This window comes from Acinonyx jubatus, chromosome A2, assembly GCF_027475565.1.
Source record: "Acinonyx jubatus isolate Ajub_Pintada_27869175 chromosome A2, VMU_Ajub_asm_v1.0, whole genome shotgun sequence".
Classification (NCBI taxonomy): Eukaryota; Metazoa; Chordata; class Mammalia; order Carnivora; family Felidae; genus Acinonyx; species Acinonyx jubatus.
In genome coordinates, this window is record NC_069383.1 from 121,851,824 (window position 1) to 121,872,709 (window position 20,886).

Consider the following 20,886-nt stretch of genomic DNA (forward strand, 5'->3'; position numbering starts at 1 on the left):
ATTATAGGATTAAAAATGAAGAAATATTTTCACTTGCATACTATAGTACAGTAAGCATGATCAAAAGACTTTTATTTCCCTCACTGATTATGAAAATTCTTGGGGTGAAAGAAGTTACTCAGTAACATTCAGAAGATGTAATTGTCATGCTTCACCTTACATCATTCAAGAAAAGTATTTTACTCTAAACAATTAAAAAATGGTTTTTGAATAAAGGCAACATCTTAAAAAAAAGATAGAAAAAAAAGTCTAAAAACTATGAAGATCAAGAAGCTGGATTCCAGAAAATTATTAGAATATAAAGAGTTTTGATTTACAAAAATGCATCACCCCCCAAACAATTTTATGCATATATTTTCTTTGTTGTGTCACTAACGAAGCAATTAATAAAAGAATTCCTTTATTCATACATATAAAGTGTCCTACACTTTGCAAATAGAAGGATGGAAAGACAGACTCAGTTCTCTTAGAATGTAGATTCTATCGTAACAATTAAATGAGAAAAAATATACAAAATCATTCTATTTTGTATTAAGTCCTTACTAATGAAACAGAGCTGCTGTTATGTAGAAGTGGTGGGCTGGAAGGAGGAAAGCGGCAGAGAAGAATAGAAATGATGTGCATTACTTCTTAGATTAGACAGGATGATGTGAAAACTTTCTCTTAGGAGGTCATACCTAAATTGAGAATTAGGGATCATGAGATGTGAGCATGTGAAGGATCATAAGAAAAGCATATCAGACAGGGGCAATGAAAGTATCAAGGCTTTGGAGTACCTGGGTTGCTCAGTCGGTTAAGTGGACGGACTCTTGGTTTTGGCTCAGGTCATGATCCTGAGGCTGTGGGATTGAGCCCTGTGTCAGGCTCTGCTGTAAGCCTGGAGACTGCTTGGGATGTCTCTCCCTGTCTGCCCCTCTCTCCCTCTCTCTCGCTGTTTCTCTCTCAAATAAATAAAAAGTGGGGGAAAAAAAAAGAAATTATCAAGGCTCGGGTGCAAAAGATAGTTTCTCATTTTCAAGAAATTAAAATGAGAACATGGTAATGAATTTGAAATTTATTCTAAGTGCAGTAGAAGGCATAAAACAGCAAAGTGGAATGATCTCATTTGCATGTTTAAAAGATTACTTTGCCTGTTTTATGATAAACGGTTAAAGAAGATCTAGAGAAGATGCACAGAGACCAGGTAGGAGGGGGGTGCTGAAGAAATAATACATCTTGATTTCACCAAGGCATGTGGCAAAGATTCTCACCGCTTTAAGAACACATAGGAAAAACTGGGGTTCAATTATAGTATGTTTGGGAAAATGTGTAGCTAATTGAACAAGAGTATGCAAAGAATATTGATTTAAAAGTTCAATCTCATCTTAGTGGAAATTCTGTATTGGCATGCTGCCCTGTCCTGGTCAACATGTTATATCAATTATTTGAACGTACACATGCTTATCAAATTTTCTGCTGACATTAAAGTAGGAGGACAATCAATATGTCAGATTAAAAAAAAGATTTAAAACAATTTCAACTGTAAGGGAACAAAGGGTCACCACTCAGAAGGTGAATTTAATAGAGGTAAATATAATATTCTGAGTTTAGGTTAATAAAATAACATGGTTGGGTAGCTAGAGATTAATAGGCATTCATAAAAAAACAATTCTCAGATTTTACATGACTGTATGTTCATGTAAGGTTAAGATGTGAGACTGGAGCTTTAAGAAAAGATGAATATCAATGTCAGCTGCATTCACTGAAAAAGAAGTTCACATTGTGGGATACTACTGCTCCCACTGTCCTCTGCAAAGGTCAAGGCCCATGCGTAGAATTAGATACATTTCTATATGGTCATAAATTGATAGATAAATTAACAAAAATTGATGTGATATGAAGAAGATGGTTGTAGATTAAGTGCCTGGAGAAGACAACAATTAGGAAAGAAGGGACATGATTGTATTTTCACATATTTGAAGCCTAACCAGGATCACACAGTAAGCATGGGGAGTGAGAGTGATGGAAATTTAGACATTTAGTTAAAATTTTATGAAAGAGATGCTGCGTTTGTTTTTATACTTCTGAATAACTAGAGTAGTCTACCATGGATCAGGATGCTTTGTGATGAATAGGTGAGCTCTCTAGTTTTAGAATTTTTAAGGCTCAGCCACAGATTTTGATGGTGGCAGGATACCAACATTATATATTAAGTGGGATAAGTAAGGTGGACTCCAAACCCTGGTCCTCAGGCCAACTCAGCCACCCACAAAATGAGTGATAGAGCTTTCTCCTAGGCTAAATGAATCTAATTAAATGACCACTCTCAAATATGATATTCTGTTTTTTAGATAGTTGGTAATAGAAATGCCTGTACTTTTACAAAAGGATAGCCTTAAGAGTCGGTGATTTGTTTTTTAAATGCCATAAATTAGAAAATCAAGAGTTGGCAGTTCTATGTCAACCTCTAATTTTTGTTGTTACTATTGCTATCTTCAAAATTTTCTTATATTATGGAATCCCAAAATCAAAGAAGTACAAGTTTAATTGAGTGTAGAGATCCCCCTACTCTTAGAATCAATGAGTCTGTGTTTATTTTTTTTAAATAAATCCAACAGAATTCACTTGCTATTCCTAAAAAATAAGTATAGACTTGCGTTAGACCAGGAGAAATAAACATTTTGGTTCTGTAGCATTCAATCACACATATAATCCTTCTATTATTCTGTACACCTAAGGATATTTGGAAGATATCAGGAGATATTCACCAACAAAATAATCTTGGAATCCTATATATACCTAATACTCAGAAAATTCATTTCTCAACTAGCAAAAATGCCACGTGACGGCAATAATAGATTAAGCACTGAATATTAGATATATTTGATGTTGAGTTCCCAGAGAGGATTTTGTTAATGAGAATATTCTACAGTGTTACTGCCAACAGACTTTGTAATTATGAAACCTTTGACATTAATGCACTGCTGTATGAGTTGGGATTTTATACTGGAAATATATAATCATATGCAAATACATAAACCCTTAAAAATGTAACTGCACATCAATCCTCAAAGGCATCTATACTCAAATGTGTACTCACTGCTCTTCCCTATGGATTTTATTTTCAACTTACTATTTCTAAATTCCACTTTCTTTCATATGCTCATGAACTTTTATTAGATGATGGTCTTATGAGATGGCAATTTGTTTTTTAAATGTTCTAAGCTGGAAATATAAAAGGTATAGTATAAAAGTTAACACTTTGCCTCTGCTTACTGTTGTTGTTATAGTTGTTTTAAAAATTTTCCTAATCTATAAAATAAGAAAAAAAGGAGAATTATAGGATTAATAGACTAGCAAAATTTGTTGCAACTCTAAACTTTATGGTTAAACATTTCTCAAAATGACTATTACACACTCTATAATGTGTATGTATCTATGTGTGTTATTTTGTTGTGTATGTAAATTTATATGTATATAAATTTGTGTGTGTGAATTTATATGCGTACAGAGAATCCTCTAACAAACTATCATATAATCAGTCTTAATCCTTATAAAAGCAGAATACAGCTTTCCACTTAGATTTACAATTTATCCTATAAACAAGGTATTTCCCAAATATGAAGAAAAGGTAAAGATCATACAACAAATTAAAATCTATTTGGTTTTTAAAAGAAACTGTTTTAAAGGCTTAATGGTATAAAAATTCAGAGTAACATTTGCACACAATGTAATTGCTACTTACAAGCAAACTGAAGCTTTGCTTCTCTGCTAACAATTGTTCCAAATGAGTTTGTTGCTATGCACTGGTACGTTCCAGCATCTTGGGTTTTATTGGGGTTATTGATCAACAAGCTGCCTTCAACAACACTGTAGCGGAAATCCACACCAATGTCAACATCTGTTCCATTTAATTTCCACCTATAGCATAAAAATGCCAGTAGATAAAGCCTTGTAATATTAATCAATACTTCTGAATCATTTAAAACATATAAAAACTATATAAATAGCATGAAATACCATCTGTGACTTTTTTTAACCATGGTAGAAAAAAAAAAGTTAGAAATGCTCTACCCAGCAATGGTGACAACTTAAGTGCTATGGAAAGAGCATGTCTTTTATAGTAAGCAATGATATTAAAATTTTAACACTTGCTTTTGTGGCTACTTGATTCTACACACACTTTATTTTAAAATCCCCATAGCATCTTGTACAACTTTCTTCAAATAGGGCTCCTCGGAAAAAGTCCTTTTTTCTAGTTTGTAGTTATTCTTTAAATGGGTCTCTACAGATGACAGAATATACCACTTACAGGTAGATTGCTGAGTATTTGATGAAATTGCTGCAGAGATGCTTTGATTTGGTCCTTAATATGACTGAAATGGCTGACTGCAAAGCAGAGGAACTCTATTGATCCAGAGCTGTCTTAGGGGCCAAACTAGTCTTGATCATGGATCACTTTGAAGATCTTCTTAGTCAATGGTACTCAAATATCAATCAACTATTCCAGTAAACTGCAGATCAGGTCATTGGGTAACAGAGGCAAAGAGAGCTGTGTTGTTCTTCTGTTTATTTACTTCAATCATCTATTGTATCTGATGATATTGTTTGGCCCTATAAATAAATTTTCCTGGGACGTGCACATTTAAACAGCCAAGCTTTACTAACAAGATCTACTTCCTTTCCTTTTTTTTTTTTTTTTTTTGTCCACAGCCAGTAACATTCCAAAGAGAGCTTATTTTAACCAAATTGCCTTCCTTTGAATACTTTGGAACTTTTGAGCTAATACAATTCACTGACTCTGTATCTTATTTTTCTTTTCCCCTCCCTCCCAAATTCTGCAAAAATACCAGGTAATGAAAATATGCCATGGTTGAAGCTTCTAAAATATCAAGAGTCCCACAGAAGCATTCCCATGGGGAGACCAAAAAATAAGAAAACACTGCAGCACAAAGGAAATTGATAAAAAACCATAACAAGATTAAAGAATGAGAGACTTTCATTTTTATTTCCTTCAATCAGTAAAAAACAAACAAAAAGCCATTTAAAATGTGTATGTATACCTACATACTCACTGTGTATCTTCTCACAATATTCTGGAGTACTATGGCTGGTGTGTTCAATGAATGTAAAAGGATTTATATGAAACCATACAATCCAGTTTGTTTCACGATTTTGGATATTTGGTGTCAAAAAAGGCAGAAGATGATCCTTTTCTCTGTGTCAAGAGCTCTTTCACACTTCAAGGTCAATTCTATTTTGTTCTATTTTTATTTTTTTTAAGTTCACTTATTTATTTTGGAGGGAGGGGGAGGGGGAGAGAGAGAGAGAGAGAGAGAGAGAGAGAGAGCGCAGGAGGGGCAAAAAGGGAGAGAGAGAGTCCTAAGCAGGCTCCGCACTGTCAGCATAGAGCCCGCGATGTGGGGCTCGAACCCATGAACCCTGAGATCAAGGGTAAGCAAGAATAAGATGCTTAACTGACTGAGCCACCCAGATACCACAGGGTCAATTTTAAATCACCTTTTCCATTGAAGTCTTTTTCAATATTCATAGTCAAAATTAATTAAAGTTTTCCACAGTCTCCTATAGGATTCTCTCTGCTTCATCAGTTAGGAATTTGCCTTCACCAGAGATAATTTGCCTACATCACTTTTGTATTGTCCCCTTAGCAACCTAGACCTTGACACTCTCCTCAATAAATGCCTGTGGAACTTGACTAAATATTGTACTTCTTTATGATATATTTTAGCTTTCAGCATACACAATTTATGAGCATTGTAGCCCATCACAGCATGGTGGTGTACGTTTGTTCACATCCATGTCTTTGAATTGTAAAATTTAGAAACATGAGGGGCAGGAAAGGTAGGTCAGAATCACAAAATTGGACATAGCTCTTTATGTGTTTGTTTATAAGAAGATGGGTATTAGAAAAAGACATTGTTTTTAAGCTTGACAGTAATTTTTTCTGTGTTCTGACACAGACATGAAAGTAATAAGCAATAGAAAGAGAACAGCTGCGTTATATTTTAGCAGGTCTATCTGCACATGAATCTCTAGAAATGACTGCCTGCCCTAGACAGTTTTTTTTTTTTGAGTCAGCTGATCACGTCTTGGCTATAACTCTCACTTCAAATGATAGTTGAGCAATTTAATATGACAAATCTAAGAACTCAAAGATGAAATTGCAATATAATGTGAGCTGCAAGCAGAATGTGGAATTTAGAAATGGACCATGTGAGCCTTTTTAGAAAAGTGGTTGTAGGAATAATGAGAACACCTCTGTAGGTTTGTCTACACTAGTCATCTCAACCTAAATGCTCTGCAGAAAGTCCTTTAATCTACTTTATTGCCTGCTTTTACATACAAATAGCAAAGGAAAAGGGATTATTTAGAAAATAAAGTGCTTGCTGGGAAATGCAGTTGAGACTAGATTACAAAGCACTCTACCCAGTTTTATTGCAATGCAGTCAATGTTCATTCCCACTGAATGTGGATTGCTTTGAATTCCTTATCCTATTCCATACTAGAACACTCTTGAAAAATCACAGTTTATTTTCAATGTTTGAAGAATCTTTATGTACTGGTGATAAAGAAAATGCTCATATGGAGCAAAGGGAGATTTTCTCTAGGGTCGGGATAAATTAGTAAGTCACGTAAACTGATTTCTGAATCATTTCAGAACCACAACTTAACTCTCTCCAGAGTCCGGTTATGCCCACTGACATTCTGAAAGGTACAATTTTCCCGACTTTTCTGGGAAGCTATCTATGGAATTTGTTGTAGTAAACCCCTCTTGCTTTGTTCATGGTTTCAACTTGGCATGGAAGAAGGGGCAAGACCTTTCTGACTTGGATTTTTTTGTCTACAAACTAAATCAAATACAAACCTCACAGCAAAAGTACTCCAACCAAGTACTTGAACGTCCCTTCTGTCTGGAAAGGGAAGCTGAGTGCAGTAAGTAATGTCACAAGTCCTTAAGAAACTTTAATACAAGGAAAGTTGGCACAAGTCAAAACTTCTTAAATTTTTCTGGGTCTGGGTCAATCCTTTCAAAATCGAGGGGCAGGAAACAATGAAAAGAGAAGGCTCAGTTGAGGGAATAATACAAAGAAGAGAGGTCAGTTGTGGTGTTTGAGGAAAAACCTAATGCTGAAGATCCCCACGGAGAATTCACCTTGAATTTCTCCTATTTGTTCTTCCCCCTCAAAGTCAGCCAGAGCACTGAAAAAGTTTAGCTAGACTGATGTTTGAAAATACCCGATCACTCCATTTTTTCTCTTGCTCTTTCCTTCAACAAGCGGGAGTTTTTAGCTCCCAGGTAGCAACTGGCTATTATGTTACAGAGAAACTGCCAAAGGTATAAAGGAAAACCCAGTCCACTGCAACCAATTGCTGGTGCATTTGATTAAAAGTTTCCTTCTCTGCTTTTTCTGGCAATCTTTAAAAACATAATAGGTTTCTGTTCCACTGCTTGTTTTAAATAACAAAGCAGGCCCCTATATCTTGAAACACAATGTTACAAAAACAATGTTAATTAAAGGTCACAGTTTGGAGGAAAAACAAAGCAACAACTTGCCAAATTATGCTGCAAAATTTCTTTTCATTTAAGGCTAACATCTGAACTTACACTTGGCTATGTACTAAAGCATGGGTCCATTTAACTCATCATTTATGTATGTAGAAACCTTTCCTTCTTGCATTTATTATTTACTATATAACACATCTTAAAATATCTGATTAAACCTTGAATTCAATATATTATAGGGAGAATAAGTACATATTCTGGTTTGCCCAAGGATAGTGCTGGTTTTATACCTGCTGTCCTAGAATAATTATTAACAGTGGTGTTCACTCTCAAAATTATCCTGGTTTTGAATGATAAATTACATGTCCATTAGAGAGGTCTTTTTTTGGTTTTAATTTCAGTAATGCACTTCCTATGGCAAAATATCCACACAGCAAAATAATATTTACCCTCTAGATACAGTTAAATGTCTCCTGTTCTGTGAAACTTTCACTAAAACCTTCCACCTTCCATCCTGAAGTAGACTTTCTTCCCTCCAGGATGCCCTGGAACTTGGACATCCTTTATAGCACTGACAACACAGTATTTGCAGCATAGCAGTCTTGCTATGAGGCAGTCCTCCAAAAAGCATACTACTTGAACATGCAGTCTATTAATCTTTGAATATCTTAAACCTAGGATGGCATTTGGTAAATCACCGTTGCTTAATAGAGTGGTTGAAATACCTTTCCTGGACTACATATTTTTCAGACTCCTAGTCCATACCCTAATTCAAAGGAGAGCTGCTATGGTGGACACCTGAGTAGAAGTTCTGCAATTACTCACCCTGGTTAATCAATTACTCACCACTGGGTGGTTTGATGCATGATGATATATTTGATGAATGAATGAATGGGCACACAAATTAAATTCTAAAATAATTTCCACTATGCTAATACTGCCATCCTTTACCTTGTATAAGATGTCCTTTGCCCTGTGCCACTTTGCAAGCTCAGCATCACAGTTCAAATCCCACTTCTCTGGATCCTTAATGACTCTAATCTCTTCCTGTCCTAATATATGTTATATATTATTTTTGTTTTACACACTATTATATTTTGGTTATTAAAGTTATTGTCATTAAATGTGAATAGAGGCAAAATCCTATTTATAAGATATATAGAGTTACTGTTTCTATATGGCCCGGCAAACACTTATTCACCCAACATTTACTTTTTTTTTTTTTTTTTTTTTTTTTTATTTCTGTGTATTTCATTCTTTCTCTTTGAAGTCTCAGACTCCTACCTGCTTCTGCTTCAGAATGACATATATACCACATTTTGCCTGTCTGGAATTTCATATGTGTGTGGATTCCTCATACACATGTGACTATATTTGATTATCTTCTGTTAACCTGCCTCGTGTAAATTCAAGTTTTAGTGCAGCTAGAAGAACCTTGGACAGAAGAAAATTTCATCTGCCTCAATTATAAAACACCATGAGGCAATAAAGATCTGTGTGTAAGAAAAGTAGTATTATTACTTTTAAAGTCTCCTGTTTCCATTTAGATTCTAGTCATTTCCCTCTGAATGGTTAATTATAACTTCTAATTTTGGCTTTCTCATTCCCTTGATTTTCTTTATGATCTTATTAAATATGTTGGTATCCTTAAACAAGTGCTCTAGCTGACCTGCTTTTGAACTTTATGAATATGGAATTATACTCTATTCTTCTGTGACTTGCTTTGTTTGTTCAAAATTACATTCCTGTGATCCATCACTCTGCAGCCATAATTTATCATTTTCACTACTGCTTGGGGATACCTTGTATGAACATACTAGGTTTAATCTATCTGTACGATGTTGAATTTAATCTTCTAAATTTCTGTTAATCTGGTAGACTTGGAAGAGTGTGTCATTTCAGTTTTAATTTGTCTATTTCTGCTCACCAATGGCACAGATAATCTTTCTACATATTTAATGGATATTTGATATTCCTTTTCTTAGAAGTACATAATCAAGTCTTTTGGTAATGTTTCTACTAGGCTACTCGGTTTTTTAATTTTTTAATTTTTTTGTTTTACTTTTTGAGTTATGTGGATTTAAAATATATTTTTGGATATTACTTCTTTGCCAATGACATGTATTAAAAATATCTTCTCCCAGTTGGAAGCTTGAAATTTTACTCATCTCAGTATTTCTGTTGAACAGAAGTTCTTAATGAGGTTAAATATTTTCTTTTAAGATTTGTGCTTTTCCTGTCATATTTGAGAAATACTTCCTTGCCTCCAAAGTCACAGATATGAATGCCTATCTTCTTTTAAAAGTCCATGTCCCATGCAGGTCTTCCATTCACCTGAAATTTGTGTATGCAGTTAGGTTGGGGTCAAATTTTATTTTTTTTTAGCCATGTAGATACATCCATTGTGCAGTTCATCTTTTTAAAACTTATTTCTATTGTTGCTATGGATTTTAATTTTTCTTTTTTTTAACTCCACAAGACAGTGCTTTTTAAATTATTTTTTATTGTTTAGTGTAACTGCAATTGATTTGATGTAGAAAGACGAATCTTCACCACTTGCTTTACCTATCTTTAGTTCTTGTATCTCTGGTACTCTGGTATCATTTTCATTTTGCTTTAATTCTATCTTTTAGAATTTTCTTTAGCGAGTGTGTCTGCTGGAGTCAAACTTTAGTTTCTGAATGCCTGAACACATATTTGCTTTGTTGTCTTTTTAAGAAAGTATTTCTGCTACACAGAAATTTGACAGTTAATTTCTTTCAGCATATTGTCTTCCATCTTGGTTTTTTGTTGCTATTGAGAAGTCTGGTCTGCCATCTACTTGAAGGTTATCTATATTATCAACTTAACTATTTTTATGATCATCTTTGATTTGGGTGTTTGGCTGTTTCACTATAATAATTCTAGATGAGGCGTTATTTTCATTTGAACTCCTTGAAATTCATTTGTCTTCCTAAATCTATAGCTTGGGATATTTTTTTAAGATTTTATTTTTAAGTAATATCCACACCCATCATGGGGCTAGAACTTACAACCCCAACATCAACAGTCACATGCTCCACCGACTGAGCCAGCCAGGCTCACTCCAAGCCCTGAAAGCTTGGAATTTTTAATTAACTTTGGAAAATTCTTAACCTTCTCTTAAAATATTGCTTCTGCCTCATTCTCCCTTGCTTTTCTTTATGGAACTGTGATTAAACTATGTAAATATTTCCTATTAATCCCTTTTGCTCTTTCACTTACACTTTCTCTCCCCCACCTCCCTCGTTTCTTCTCTCTCTCTCTCTCTCTGCCTCTCTCCCTTTGCATCTTTTTACTCCTTTCTGCTGCCTTTGGATGATTTCTTCAGATAGATCATGCAATTTACTAATTCTCCTTTCAGCTGTGTCTCATCTTCTATTAAAACCACTTAGCAGGGGCGCCTGGGTGACTAAGTCAGTTAAGCATCAGACTTCAGCTCAGGTCATGATCTCACACTCATGAGTTCGAGCCCCACACCGGGCTCTGCACTGACAGCTCAGAGCCTGGAGTCTGCTTCAGATTCTGTGTCTTCCTCTCTCTGCCCCTCCCCAACTTGTTCGCTCACTCTCTCTCTCTCAAAATAAATAAACAAAATAAAAAAATTTAAAAACAACAATAACAACAACAACAACAACAAGAGAACACTTAGCAGCAGGGTTGCCTGAGTGGTTTAGTTGGTTGAGAGGCCAACCCTTGATTTCAGCTCAGGTCATGATCTCACTTTTCCTGGATTTGAGCCCTTTGTGGAGCCTGCCTGGAATTCTGTCTCCCTCTCTCTCTGTTCCTATCCTGCTCTCCTGTTCCGTCTCTCTCTCTCCCTCTCAAAATAAATAACTAAACCTTTAAAGGTCACTTAGCACCAAAATTTGAAAAAGGCAGTTACTTTTGCTTTACAGTTCTTTGGGGAGGCAAGCTTATTTCAGTATATAGCCTTTGGGTTCCAGGCCTATTCTGGGAGGTTTTCTCATGTTCCACTCTCCTCTCAGTCGACTCTAGGCTTTGTCTTGTGATCCCCTGTGAAACTGCAAAATCCAAAGCTCCAGTTCACATAATTCATCAAGGTGAAAACTGCTTGTGGGGGTCAGTTTTCTTCTCTGGGTTCCAAACCTACTTATTTCTTTACTTCTGAGTATTTCTTACTTTCTTGCCAGTTTGTTGAGACATGTTTAAAAAAAATATGTTAAGGAATATTTAGGCTTTTAGTGAGGGGGTCAAATAGGATATTCAATTCCTGGTATAGCCAGAAACAGAAGTTGGGCACTCAACTTTTCAAGAACACAATCAACTCTTTAGTATGTCAGGACAGCCTATGATGCTTGTCTAAAAGATCTTTATGTAATTAGAAGTACGGGTCAATTTTAATAATAGAAACGGTATGCATGGAAACATAAGATTTAAAACAACAAACCTGATATGTGGCTTTGGATTCCCTTTAACTTCACAATTGAGCTTCACCTTTTTCTCCTCAGAATTCAAAGGGAACATCACATGACTTGGTTCCTGAATAAAAACAGGGCCGTGCAGTGTGTAGTCATCTGAAATGAGAGGAGAAAATGTCCAAAAATGAAAAGAACATCTTCCAAAGAGAAACAATAACAGGAACCAAGTACAAAATGAAAACAAGAAAGATAAAATAACAAAAAATAGTAATACACAACTGATTTACTTTCAGCCTTTAGATGAAGTTTCCCATTGCCGACTAATCCTTCGCGGAATATTGTGAAGCAGAGACACAGACTCTATTTCATTCTGATAACTTATTTTTACTAACAACTTCCAGAAAACTGCATGGCATTTCCTTTCCTCTCCTCTTAGTTACCGTTCCTTCTGTCTTTTGCTCACCCTTTTACTTTGTTCACATTTTGTTCCTAATATATCTCTTTTGTGCCTCTGTCATCCGGTCTAATGTCACAAAGTTAAAATTTCTCTGCTCTTTAATGGATAATAGAATTGGAAGTAAGCAATGATGATTTCATAAATACCTTAATAATGAGACACAGCTCTGTACTGCTAATATACGTATAAAATTTTCTTAAGTTGTCTACGCAGGTAAAGAACAATGTAGAGTCACAACTCACTAATTTTCTGTGGCAAATGACCAGTTTGTTTGTTTGTTTTTTCCAACCTACAACGGACTCATACATGGGGATATCTGTGTAAGTATCATACATCTAGAACCATATGTGACTCAGCACACAAATTCAGTAACATCCAAATTAGTCTATTATTATTATTATTAGTTCAGTGATGTACAATGATGTAGGAATTTTTCTAAATGCATTCTCTCAATAACAGTAACTAGATGTATGAAACTTACTTTATCACAAAACAGCAGTAAAGTTCATGCTGGTAATCCACAAACCATACTTTAAGTAGCAGTATGTAGATTACATATGTTTCTAGAGTACACATATAATAAATGTTAGTCAAAATGCATCTCCCCACGTATACCCATGAAAGTGATTTTCATTCTTCAAAATCTAGTTCAAGTTTGTTTGTTTGCTTTTTTATTGTTAACCTACAAAGCTTTTCTAGACCCTTATCTTCTTCCTTTAACCACATGATTCTTCAGTTATATTTCCCTGTGGAAGCTTACCTTTTTCTTTCAAGTGTATTTGTAGCTTTCTTTTTCCTGCTTCAAACTGTAAGCTCCTTGAGAGTGTAACCATATCTTACACATTTTTGTATGCTCTGATGTAGCAGATATAGCAGTTTGTACATAGATCATCAATAAGGACTTGTTCTATTTAAGTTTCATTTTCTTTTCACTTTTTAATCTATTCAATCAGCTGACTTAGGCACTGCCTGATGAGTTTCCAGATAGAAGGGCCAGTGGCTATGAGGTAAAGTAAAACTGAATATCACCCTGTAGCTTAGAATCCACTCCCCACTAAGGTGTGATTATTTTTAACAGTGTGAATTGCAACTGCTATCCTAGAAAAACTTTAGAAGCAGCCTTTGTTGATGGGTGGTAAGATGCCACTAAATTCATGTAGGTGAATCAGGACTGAGGAAAAAGAATAAAGCTGATCTGGGAATCTTGGTGAAGGACAGGAAGTAAGGTAAATTTTTGTATGGTTTACAACCCAAACTTAAAAGAATCCATATGTTGAGAGTGGGACAGAAGAAAATTTAAGGAGACAAGATGACAAAACAGAATTCTATTTTACTATAGAGGAGTGGGGACAGCCAAGCAGGATATGAATTCAGAAAAACCATGAGCTAAGATTCAATGCCTTGGGTCACCTACTAAATCCATGACTTATCTCTCCATCACCTAGTCTTTCTAGCCCTCAATTTTCTCATCTCTAAAATAATAGGACTGGACTAGGTTAGTGCTTCTACACTTAAGAATGGGAAATAATCCCTGAATATTGTCCCATATCTTACATGCACAGATATCCACCATCCTCTCTCCTTACTCCATGTATAAAATCTCATGTTAATGAGACTTACACAAAGAAAACAGGATCTGCCAAAGAACTCTAAAGCACAGAATGAAAGTACACAAACAGACTTTTTTTTTAACACTTGTGGTTTGAAGCCACAAACTTCAAACTGCGGATATTTACATTTCAGATTTTCCACAATTACATAGATAGTTTCAAAACAAATTTAAACACTGGTCAAGGATTAGTTCAATTCAGATACAAAAAATTATGTGAATTTTTGGCATGTCTATTTAAGTAACAAATGTTACTCATCAAGATTGCTAACATAGCAGCATGCTTGGTGGATTTTTCTCTAAGAGAGAAATATTTCTATTGTTGTCCCAGTTCCAAAATTATGTGTGTGTTTGTGTGTGTGTGTGTGTGTGTATGTGTGTGTATATATATATTATCAATCATCTCAATTCATTGGTGTTCCCTGATTTGAATTTCATACAGAAATACACAGTCTATTACTAGTAATTCTAAATAAGAATGAAACATAATAATGATTATCCAGGATGCAGCTGAGAGGCTGTGGATTAACATCTGTACTATTTCTCAATGTATCCATGCCATATTTAAATAACAAAAATGATATTTTTTCTGTGTATTTTGTAACAAGAATTGATAATAATGATGCTTTTGCATTCGCTATAAATAACACACTACATCCAAAGTTTTTATTTTCTCCTGGTTAACCAAGCTTGCTGCCTGTAAATCAACATTAGCATTTTAGTTCTCATCTAGGAAAATCCATAGCTTTTCAAGCATGAGCTACATGGTTTCAAAAAGATGGAGGGAGAGATTTTAGAAAGTTGAGCAATGCAGATGTGGAAGACATATCCTAACTACAAAACATTTAGCCTAGAGTTACCAACATTTTTGACAACAAAAGAGTTAAAGGGTTGTTTTATTTCTCTCAAACCTCAAGGTACCTGGGTGAAACAGAGTCCTCAGAATGACATTCTTAGATGAAACATGGATGGAGACATCAGTAAGTGTGCTCTTTTTGTAGTAGTGACAAAGTGACTTTCAAGTGTGTCTTAAAGGTTTGAAGGTACATACGAAGCACTCTGCATCTGCCATTTGTAAAACCTATAAGGTAAAGTTTCTCCTTCCCTTTGTCATATTAATTTTTTCTATGCAATTGGAGGGGGAGCCATGATTTTCAGCATAAAGGAGCATCTCAGAAAATGACAAGAGGGCAAGGTTTTAATAAGCCAAGATGTCTCCAAGTTAGACCGTGGACCACCTGCATTTTAATTGTGTATGTGCAAGTATAGAGCAAGTACAGAGCTTGTGTTTTTAGACTCAAGTCCAAAATGACTTCATCAGAAAAATCCAGGGTCCATGAATTTGCCTTTAACCTAGTTCAATCTGGGTGATTCTTCTGCACACTAGAAATTCAAAACTAACACAGATCCTTTTGTTCCTAGCTCTCCATTTCCTAAGAGCAGAAATCAGCCAACACTGGCTTTAGACACACTCCTAAACATTCTCTGTCTGGCAAAGTCAAACCAACACATCTTTGCTTGTAGCATATAGAGAAGGACTTTTAGCACATGTTTGGACTAGCAGCTAAGAGGCACGAAGACAGGAACAGAAACCGATAAAACTGACCCACACAAGGAAATGGGTGGATTTGTCAAAGTATGGGACTCAAGTTGAAACTAAACTGAAACTTCCTTAGAAACACCCATATAGTTGAATGCCAACAGCTAATTATGAGAACACTTCCAAGGGTTCTATGTGACAAAGAAGAGGGACTGATGTGACAAGGAAAAGGTATGCTCAGGTGACCTAATAATCCACTGTCCTATGGTGATAACTTATCCTTACTTGATACACATTATATTCCTGCTGTAACTACTACCCTTTGTTTATAAGAAATGAATCTCATCTTATTTATGTGACAGGATGTTCAGATTGATGTTTTCACTTGTGGATTCCCCAAAGGGTGGAAACTCACCCTAGTGACTCACCCAGCTTGAAGAAGTTAGGGGAATGGACTCACATTATTATCAGGAATCTCTAAGAGGAGCAGTAGGCAATTACTTTTCTTGAAATTCTTGAAAACCATGGTGAAGAGAAAGAGAGGGAAGCCAGGTTGCCAACAGCCCAGACACAGTCTTTCAGATTTCAGATCATTGATCTCAGGGCCAGCCTAGGGGATTTACTGAAGATGCCAACACTGGTACATCATGATTTTCTGGTTCTCCCCTCTTTGGAGACTATCTGCCAATTGGTCAATTGGATACTTCCACAACACTACTTACATTCCCCAAAGTTTAACACAGAAATTCTCATGCACCAATATCTGAGTAAACCGTATATTTGCAAAGAGAACAGAGAAGACCTAAGCTAAGGAAAACCCCCTTTCATGTTTCAACAAAGAGTGGGAAACCTATAGGTTTTCAGAAAGAGTACAACTTTCGTGACCAGAAATGTATTTAAGTTAAAGGTCAGACTACCCTTAACCTTTCTGTCCCTTTGTTCATCAAATACTGAAAGTTATTAGAAAACACTGTTCTCAACAAGTGTGTCTCAAACTCCTTTCCTCATTTATTCTTTTCTTTTTAAAATCTATTTTTTAGGGGGAGACAAAATCAATGTTTGTCAGCCAATTTCTTCTTGCTGCCTCCTGTAAGTGTTCCAGAAACAAAATGCAGTGTCAGGGCGATTCTTAAAATGTTTGGAGTATTGAAAGAGATGCATAGAATATCACAGAACTTTAAAGAGATTATTTAATCCTGAATGTATTTTCCCAGGTCACAGGCTAAAAAAGGTACTATATCTGTAACAGAAACAAAAATGATTTTTACCTAAAAAATAAAATAATCCTCTAAGAAATACAATAATAAAACACATTTCCACAGTGAGGTACTGCTCATTTTATCTGCAGCATTGAAACATCAACGATCTTACTCTTTTTTTTCTTTTTAATTTTTTTATTAATTTGGCCCATTTTGACATGTCCCCAAACTTCTCTCCCAGGCAAGCAAGCAGAATGTTTCTCAGGCTATCAGAAGCCAAACTTGGAAAAGAAATTGGAATGGATGGAGGTGGCCTAGGTTTTCTGAGACTGAGAAGAGGAAAATAAGACTGAATCTCAAGTGATGGTATACTTCAGGAAGCAAGGCAGAGGCCCAGGGTTCAAGTATAGTGGAGCAAGTGTAGAGCAAAATCCCCATTCCATGTGAAAGGTCAGCAGCAAAAGATAACATGCATAAAGGAGCAAGCCAGTGGGTAGGTACAGATTGGAAGAATCCACTAATGCTAACTGTAGATCTTTTTAAAATAGGGCATCTGTAAACCAGCCTAAATGGTAGCCAATATAGATAGGAAAGGCATTCAAGGGCTGAGCCATATCAGACAGCAGGTGTGATCTTCAGATAAATATTTCATAGAAGGCAAGTTTGCAAAAAAAAAAAAAAATCAAACTACGCGTAAATTTATTCCTCAAAGTATGTTCTAGAAACCTCCTGCATCAATATCACCTTACCCGGTGGTGTTGATGAAAGGCAGATTTTTGAGCCCCTGCCAAACTTACTGGATTTTTATTATCAGAGCCCAGTACTGCTGTTCATTATTGTGCACTCTACGGTTTGAAAACTAGTACTGCACATTATAAATTGAGCATAGATGACTTTCAGCCCTAAACCAATTAAGGATACCAATGAAGAAAAACAACCCTGCAGAGTTTTGTTCTGTGTGCTAGATCACTCTGTAGTTTCCATGTGGGATGGGGTAAAAGGCCACATTTCTCCAGCAAAGCCCTTAGGTCAATGCACTTCTCTTGTGCTGGAAATATTTTTCAAGCCTTGCAAACTCTGACTCAACTCTGCTGGGAAAGGACAAAAATGCAATATTATGATTTCATCGTAGAAAACTAAAAATACCAGATTCAATTCTACTTGTAATTGCCCTGGAGTTTCCAGGTGTTGCACCTGAGGGTTGTTTAGGCCCTTAATCTTAATGGCAGATATGAAGTTCTGCCATAACAGTCAAGAATCTCAGACTATGATAGAGGGTCAATCTTCCCAGGACATCAAAAGAGGCTTTTGATTCAACACCTGGTCTTGGGCACAAACACTTAAATGGCAATAATCTCAATTTGAGAAGTAAACTCTAGGATACCTAGTAGGGAACATAAGGGTTTGAGTAAAAGCTCAGGACATGAGCCCGTGGCTTTAGATGGGAGTTACATCTGGGTCACATCTGGAGGATAGTTTATTACATTATACATGCACAGAAGCATCCTGATGCAAACCAAAGTGGCCGTGCCATGCTGTACCTTTTACACTGCATCCTGTAGAGCCCTTGACCGATCAAGAGCATAAATGCTCTCTATGTGGGCAATCAGTGGGAACATGTTGCCTTATTGGATTACAGACCAAAGCCACCTCACCAAGGACAAAGAAGAGGTACTTCTTCTGCTATGCTGGTTTGATGGGTGTGTTCCCAGAGTCATGCTCATATTTCACTCTCTCCCCCTCACCACTTGCATCAATGGGGAGACACATTATTCATTTTGCCACTAGAATGGTCCAGGAAGAGCACACACAGGGTCCAATGTATCCTGCTAGCTGGGAGCCTTCTCCTCTAACCTTTCTAATGATTGTGGAAATTCATTTTGGCCGAGAAACTGTAAGGTCAGCAACATCTCTGTGGATTGAAATTACTCACAAAATGTATGGGCAATAACCTACGGAAAATCAGAAACAAATGAAATACTCTGATTTTCTTGAATGTGAGAATTCCTTTAAAATGAATTACTGATTGTAGAAATGATGACTGGACAGCTGTCAAACTATCATTACAAATACAATTTAGCGTGGTTAGTCTTTATAACATAAATAGCAAGGGATGTTCAAAGGCCGCACACAAGTGCCTATGTGTGAAACTATCCAACACACAGTATTTTTATTGAATAAGTACTCCACTTGGTTCCATTTGCTTGCTCAATTGAATAGAACAGAGGCAAAACAAATACAAGAGGAGACAGCCATGCCTGCTTAAAGGATAAGATGCTTCTTTCATCTGTCCTTTCTTCCACCTTCCTTCTTTTAACCTCCTCACACGAGCATTTTAAACAGGAAGGAACAGAGAAGTCTGCTGACAGCTGGTACATGTTTGAAGGCAGAAAGTGAAAGAAAATCCAAACTAGAAGTGAACTCTTCTCCTACTCTTTCTTTGTTTCCTGCTTAACAGAATAGTGCTGCTGCCATTATACATTGTGTCACACATAATGAGGACCTAATTGTATGTAATGCCAGCTCTTAGAAATGGTGGTGATCTGGGGAAGTGTTAGGAGATAAAAGTGGTCTCTTTGGGGAGAAAAATTCTGCATTGCTTAAGGAAGCATTTGTAGGAGTGGCAAAGATCAACAAGGGGAAATGGTTCAGCACAACCTACTCCAACCTACTCCTGACCCTGACCCCAAATCCTGATGCATTTCAGAAACAATGGATTCATTACTCCTTTACATATAAGTAAATGGGTGACTGTGACAACAAGTTCCAGTTATGAAAATAAAGATAAATTTTCAACAAATGCAAATATTCTTTAACTAATTTGGGGGCAAAAACTGAACTTAAGGGATACGAGATGATAGCCTTAGTGTGAATATCTCTACAGAATTATAAGTTTGTTTGATTATGGAGTGCCGACCCAGACTCAGCTGGGGATGAGTCATTATTTACTAATGATGGCAAATAAGAATATATAAAAACATATGTATGTAACAGATTGGTTTTGGCTAAAGAAGTTGGAATAAGATATCTGTAACACTAATTCACTAAATGCTATTTCCCTCTTAACATAAGTATACAGTAGATATCTATGGTTTTTGCTTACTCAGAATTCATCACTTCTCTTCAAGGTAAGGGCATTCCACTTTTTCTTTGGTGACCCAAGTGCCCTAGTAGCCTAAGTGGTTTGGGTAGACTAAAATCTTGTATCCAAATTAGGAGCAGGAGGTAACTCAGGCCTGGCCAATTAATATTCCATTTTCTTAGAAAACTGATTCCCAAGCATATGATGCAAGTTTGGATAATAAGATTCTATTTCAAGCCTTTTCATAAAACTACTAGGGGGAAAAAAAGTTTTTTAGAGTCTGGGATTGCTTGGAGGGAGAAAGCCTAGAGTTTTCAAAGGCCTCCACATGGAGAATTAAAAAAAAAAAAAAGAGAGAGAGAGAATGAACTAACGCACCAGAAGGAAGCTAATAAGAAACCAAAGAATGGAGGCTGAGTTTTGATGACATCACTTGAGCTTTGGAACCAGTTCTGTTCCAAGCAAGCTTTATCCCTAAGATTCCCAGATATGTGAGCCAGTTATTGCTTTTATTTAATCAAATTTGAGTTGGCTTTTAACAGCTGAAGCTAAGTGACTCTTAATCGAAACTATATTCGTAGAAAGTACACATCGTTTAATCCGTGGGTTAATTAATGTCCTTTGCTCTTCCTTTTCTTCTTTCAATTTCCTTTCAGCCACTCTCCAAATGTGAGTGTGTAAATGCACACGAATAGGCCCTCAGCAATATGGCAGGCAAAGATCTTCCCTTTGGAGCTACTGTTCATGTTCATGCTTCTATCTCAACCTGGTTGCTCCTGTGATCAAATGCTCCCTAAAAGTCTGCTCCTTTGACCTGTGTCACTTTGATTACTTATGACAAGCCCCATAAGACATGTCTTTCCCATGCCCTTCCCCATCACAGGACACTATTACCTGTTGGGAAAAAAAATATATATATATAACAATATATTAATCTATTCCCCAGATGTGTAGCTTCTAGCTGAAATTCATATAATTTAATGGTGGCCTTTTAAAGAGATAATTAACCTAAAACAGTGTTAATGTTTATAATGTGCTTTTATGTGTTCTTCATGTGCAAAAAGACTCTCTTAGGGAGCCAGTTAAAATTAATGC

At 36.1% G+C, this 20,886-nt stretch overlaps 1 protein-coding gene across 7 annotated transcripts in view; it reads right to left on the reverse strand.

The window, feature by feature from the left end:
- LOC106969548 (contactin-4) overlaps positions 1–20,886 on the reverse strand; it is an 884,673-nt gene that overhangs the window by 288,797 nt on the left and 574,990 nt on the right. For all 7 annotated transcript variants that reach the window (XM_027042504.2, XM_027042501.2, XM_027042502.2 and 4 more), the window contains 2 exons: positions 11,934–12,060; positions 3,725–3,900 (listed from right to left, as the gene is read on the reverse strand). In XM_027042504.2, coding sequence (XP_026898305.1) covers positions 3,725–3,900; positions 11,934–12,060 — 303 coding nt within the window. The remainder of the gene's footprint in view (positions 1–3,724; positions 3,901–11,933; positions 12,061–20,886) is intronic.